Source organism: Otolemur garnettii, unplaced genomic scaffold, assembly GCF_000181295.1.
Source record: "Otolemur garnettii isolate 467f Iridium unplaced genomic scaffold, OtoGar3 scaffold00039, whole genome shotgun sequence".
Lineage (NCBI taxonomy): Eukaryota > Metazoa > Chordata > Mammalia > Primates > Galagidae > Otolemur > Otolemur garnettii.
The window spans coordinates 13794828-13800889 of record NW_003852434.1 but is presented as its reverse complement, the minus strand read 5'-3'; the positions used below and the strand labels follow the sequence as shown (position 1 = coordinate 13800889).

General features: G+C 42.7%; 1 protein-coding gene across 1 annotated transcript in view; it reads left to right on the top strand.

Annotated features, from left to right (window-relative positions):
- The first annotated feature begins 3687 nt into the window (after positions 1-3687).
- The window catches only part of EPGN (epithelial mitogen), a 6543-nt gene continuing 4168 nt past the window's right edge, over positions 3688-6062 (top strand). The window contains exons 1-2 of the mRNA XM_012805333.2: positions 3688-4132; positions 4627-4716. Of these exons, the coding sequence (XP_012660787.2) occupies positions 4003-4132; positions 4627-4716 (220 nt within the window). The 5' untranslated portion in view covers positions 3688-4002. The remainder of the gene's footprint in view (positions 4133-4626; positions 4717-6062) is intronic.

Here is a 6062-nt window from a genome sequence, read left to right as displayed (position 1 = left end):
GGCTATTTTTTTTGTTGCAGTTCAGCTGGGGCTGGGTATGAACCCTCCACCCTCAGTATATGGGGCCGGCACCCTACTCACTGAGCCACAGGTGCTGCCCAGGGCCTCTTAAATTTTTAAGCATCCTGAACTCCCAAAACAAAATGAACAAAATATATGTTCTTGGAAACATGATTGTAGTGAACTTGAACCCCACCCCTCCGTGCAGTGGGGGTGATTTTGTAACAAGCAGGAGTCAGACTTCCCAGATGATAATTAGATCACTGTAGAAGAAAGATGATTCTGACACTTGTTTAACACACTCAGGAAGACTTTCTGACCACTGCGCTGCAGTTCCGAGTGTTGCACTGGATAGGAGAGAGTGAACTTCACGGTGAGTAAGACAAAGGCACCTGGAGATGTGTAGCCGAACTGCTGAGCTGGAGGCTGACAGGATGAAAAATCGCCGAGAGGAAGCTGACTAGAGTCAGAGCGGGAGGACTTTGGCTAGCCTACTTTACCAGGATTCTTGATAGTACCAGGCCAAAGACAGATCCTCAAGGTAGGGGATGAGGGCCATGATCAGACAGTAATGCATGATCAGACAGTAATGGCGGGACATTATCTACAAAGTGACTCAGCAGGGTTCTTTGCCAACTCTGGCCTCAGTGGGTCAGGACCTGGTCAAGGAAAGGACCCACAAGGCCAGACTAAAATTTGGCGAAAGGGAGTTTTTGTCAGCACGTAAGAGGTAAAATCTGAGTACCGTGAGTTTATTTGTAGGTGTTTGGGGTGTGACACTCCGGCTTGTGGAGGAGCTTAGAGGAAGATTGGTCCGCGTCTGCAGAGTGCCTGCACACACAGAGCCCTGAACACCAGCCACGGCTGGGGCTGAGCTGAACGCAGCATGGGGCTGCTGTCCAAATAACAGGTGTGTTTGGAGGGTGGTACAGCTGAACAAGTAGGTGACAACAAGTTACAGGAAGCCTAGATAAATCGGAGGTTAGATCATATTTAGTAAGTTATGAGAATTGTAGTTGGGAGATGTTATCATCGATTAACATAAGAAAGTTGAAAGGGGAGCTGATTTTAGAGGAGAGATAATAGGTTCAGTTTAAGACATGCTGAGTTTGAGGTGATGACATAATACTTAAGAGTCCTGAAGCAGTACCAGTCTGGGAAGAGACAGGAATTCATGGTAGTGATGAAACTTCAGGATTTGCCCGTGTATCTTAGCCATTAATTCCTAACCTAGGTGGCGACTGGATACACACTATCTTTCCAGGTCTCAGTAGTGACAGTTATCTTTAACTGATTGTGTATCGAGGCTAATTATTTGCATTTTAATCTTTGTCTTTGCTCCTTATTGATGTTTTCACTTGCTAGGTGAGGGGAATGTAAAGTAAAACAACATCAGTTGGAGTGGATTGAGTCAGAGCTGCTCTTCACTGCTCTGCCTCCCCCAGCCCAGGGCCCTGTCGCTCATCACTGTCTGTCTAAATCCTGTTTGTCATTTAAGATTGACTTCAAACCAACCTTGTCTGTGAAAAATGCTTGAGAGTTTGACTGAGCCCCACCTCCCGGCTCCCACGGCCCCTACCGGGACCAGGAAGGTGTGTGCTTCCCCTGACCCTTCAGTTCTTCCAGGTCCACTGGGGATTTGTGTTTTTGTCTTACAAACATCGTAACACCCAGCCCAGCACAGGGATGGACGTTCAGTAATGTGTGAAGGAATGAATGGCGGCCGGATCCTTGAGAATGACAGGATGAGCAGAGAAAAGCAGTGGACTGAGGGCTCAGTGAAAGACTGAGAAGGAAGGTGGGATGGGAAGGAATGCGAAGGTCGGGGAGACTGAACAAGTGGTGCGAGGGGAGTGACCCTGGAGCTCTCGCCCCGCTGCCTTCTCCCTCCTCACTCTCACCCGCCTGGATCTGCATTAGGAATGAGTGAAGCCGGAGCGGCCACCTACCATGTCCATCCGCCCATTCTTTAGGACTGGCAAAAAGGACTGTTCAGTGAGAGTCAAAATACTTCATGAGAGTATTGATGAAGTGAAGATAAGTAGGATCCATCAGTACGGGCCCCAGAGCAAAGCAGCATGTGGGCATTAGAGCTATTTTCTGGCATAAATCCTGTGCCCTGTGGGGAAACATCTAGAGAGGTGGTGGCTCATTTCTCTCGGCCCAGATGTGAGTGAAAACCACATTCAGATTCATTTGATATTTGTCTTTTTTATGGTAAGGATAATTTATTTAGATCTTGGTTTGTCTAGCAGAGGACATTGCTCGGGAAGCGGGAAGGACAGATGATTTGGAACCTAAAAGATGGGACTGATGTCTGGGTTGTGCCGAGTGTCCTTTCACAGATGACTCCACTCCTCAGAGCCTCCATCCCTCCATTTACCATGTGAGAGTAAAAATAAAGACACAGATCCACTGAGAGTCTGCATGGGCCAGGACGACTAAGAAAGAATTGGGGCTGCATGGGAACCTGTGAGGTGGGAAGCACCGTGCCGGCCCCGGTAAGTAGTGTTCACAAAGATGATGTTTGTATTTCTTTGTCTTGGTCTTAAAAATAAAGATATTTAATATGTCCTTTCTTCTCCCTCCAGAAACTTCAAAAGGAGTTGCAATGGTTTATTTCATCCTTTGTAAAGGATTTCTTCTTAAATTCTCACCAATGGTGCAAAGTGGATCCTTTAATTTATAATTCAAATACTATTTGCCTGGCGAAAATGTTGGCCAGAAATTGATTTAATAATAAATGGCTTTTTAGATAAAAGCAGAAATACAAAATGTGGACATACTTAAAGCAAGCCAAGTGTTATGTTTTTTTCAACTTTAAAATGATGACTCTTATTGTGAGTGATTGCCCAAGTTATAATGAGTTCAGCAAGCTCATTCTTGTGCGATTTCTAAAGCCGAAATCATATTTGAATAGTGAAAGTCACTTTTTCTGGTAAATCTAATTTCTTGGATGGACCTAAGACAAATGTTAACCTTTATCAACTGGAACAAGTTTCCATGTACAGAAAATATGAGCAATTGAAATTCCAGGTAGAAAGGCACAATACTTCAGCAAATATGTTTATAAGTTATTTACAGTAATTTAGGGCAAATGAGAGTCCACAGTCTGAAAGTGTAAGCAGTACTTACATGCTTTGGCCTTTGAAATAGCACTTCAATATCAATAATTATACCCAGATGAATCCTGAGAAAATACACAAATGTTATATTAAGCTTAAGGCTTTCTTTCACCCAAACTCAACATCTTCCTGAGAATCTGGACATTATTGTTACTGCTGTTACTGTTTTGGCACTTGACTAGTTCTAGCCAATCTTTAGGGCACAGATCAAGGCACTGTTGTTCCTCGATGTGGTATCTGGAAAAATGTTAAACAGCACAATGGCTTTAAAGGGAAATGTTATACTTTTTTTGGGGGGGTGCAGTTTTTGGCCGGGGCCAGGTTTGAACCCACCTCCTCCAGTGTATGGGGCCAGCACCCTACTCCTTGAGCCACAGGCACTGACCACCCGGAAATGTTATACTATTAAGTGTAATTATATTAAATACTTAACAGAAAGAACTCACCATAGTAAAACTGAATAGCAAAACTAAAATGGATATTAAACTTCTGTTTTTTCATAAATCTGTTCTTCCATGCAACTAAATTAATAAAATACTTTCATTAACAGGTTTGCTGTTGCCGAACTTGCGATGATTTTTCTTGGAATCCTATATAGGTTGCTAGCATCGTTTGAGCTGGAATAGTTCTGTTCACAGCACTGGCGCATTTCCTGAACCCATATGTGCATTTTTTTGTTGTTTTAAGTACTTTTATATACACAATTATGCCCACAGGTAATAAGAAACCAGTGTTTCAGAAGAAAACCTGATCACATGGCTAGATAACACAGGTATCCCGAACCAGTGTGTGAGCGCCTGCAGGCTTTCTGCGGCTGCCAGAAGTACATATTTCTTTGATTAGTAAGAACTGCCAGGTGACGCTTCATAAAATATAAATGCAACAAAGTCTGAGAGAGCGCAATAAAACCTTCCACCCCTCAGTCTTGGAGGACAAGCGCAAGAAGGTTAAGCAACTGCAGGAAATGGCTTTGGAAGTTCCAATTTCTGTTTATCTTTTATTCAATGGTAGGTAATTTCTTTTTTGTCTTGTTAACTTGTAAAATATGAACAGGATCTACGTTCTCTGCATTAGAAGTTGGCTCTCAAGAATTGTTCTTTATGACAGAGATCAGAGCAAGGAACCTGTGGATTAATTATCTTATGTGGTGTACGTTTCTCTTCTAATACGTTTTGACAACTTTTGTGAGACCTCCAAAATATTTGCTTCCTATTATTGAAGGGTAATGGATAAATTTAGCTAGTATACCGTAGAGCCCTCATGACTGATGGGCATGTAAGTGTATTCACTTTTTAAATAAAGAGTAATATGTTTTTAGCTTTTATAATTATAACGTAGTCAACGGAATGAATGAGAAGCAGTAAGGACACTGCCCTCGTCAGGCGATGGATTTCTATAAATTAAAGACGAGAAACAGGAATGGGCAGAATGAGGGGACGTCCGTCTGTGGCGTGTGCGCAGGAGGCTCGTCTGTGACAGGTGCTTTCTCCCTGTGCTACAGCAATGACGGCGCTGGCTGAAGAGGCAGCTGTCACCTCGACGCCTGCAGCCATAGCCCCAGGAACCAACGGGACCATTAACCAAACTGAAGGTATCTGCTTCCCACTTTGGCACTTCAAGTAACTTTTCTTAAAACCTGTGAGAGACAGTTGGACTGTGATAAAAAGAACATTGGCAGTTTTTAAATGTGTATTTTATTATTAGGTAACCAACTCTTAGCTAGATGCTATTAAACGGAAGGGCGTATAAATGTGTCAGCACAGAGTCGCCTTTTTAAAAGAAGGAAGTGGAGCAAATGAGAGAAGTAGACGTCCTTGCAGTTACTGTTCCGAATGGGAGAAGCAGCTCACTTTCTGCCCGCCCTCTGCTGGGCCCAGCGAGCTGTTGTCCCCTCGGGCATCTTGAGGAGCAGTATCTTATTTTTTTCTCTGTGTCTGAAAGCTTTGCAGCCAAAGAAATTATGACTACAGGATGAAAAGTACTTTTTTCTTGTTTATTTGGTTTTTGTTGTTGTTGTCGTCTTTCTCTTCTGTTGTTTTAGCACCTACCATATTTCCTAACTCCTTATAAGACTGGTGGTGGTTACGTATTTTCTTTCCTGTACTATTACTATCGTTACAATGGCTTCTGGCTGCTGCTGGGCATCCGCATTTTTTTCAAACCTGTTTGAACTCTCAGAGGTGAACTTAGAGGCTCGTTACTTGCTGAGACCTGTGAGGGAGGGCTGGGTTCTCCTGCGGTTCCCGTCCTGCCCCCGATATGAAGACCGACCGTGTGACTTAGGACAGAGGAAACAGTATCTTGTGCTCAGAGCCAGGCAAATAAAAGAAGATCAAGTCGAAGATTTTGCTTCTTACTAGGAAAGATAGTGGCATCTAAGTGTTCCTCATTTCACTGACAATTTTAAATTTTAGAGATGAATTTAAAATATTTTACCCATTTGATTTTGGGGGGTATCAATTTGCAAAATAAACTCAGTGTGGAATCATCTTTTGCCACTTTCTTCTTGTCTTCTGAGCCTTTGAACAAGAGGGAACATTAGAATGTGATAACGCTGTAGAAAATCAATGGTGAACCACAAATAAAATTCTCCAAGTTACAGGTAATAGGAATAGATAAGAAGGGATCCAGTACAAATGTCCCTTGGTAGCCACTGGGCATTGCCAGGGAATAATACCACCCCATCACCACCACCCCACCCTGAGAATACCAAAATCCATAGACACTCAAGCCCCTTTTATAAAAAAGGCGTAAGACATATTAGCATGCAACACATATGTACATCCCATTACTTTAAATCATCTCTAGATTACTAATACCTAATACAATGTAGATGCTATGCAAGTAGGTGTTATAATGTATTGTTTAGAAAATAATGGCAAGAAAAAAGTGTGTGTTCAGTGCAGACACAGCATTTTCCAAATATTTTCCATCCTC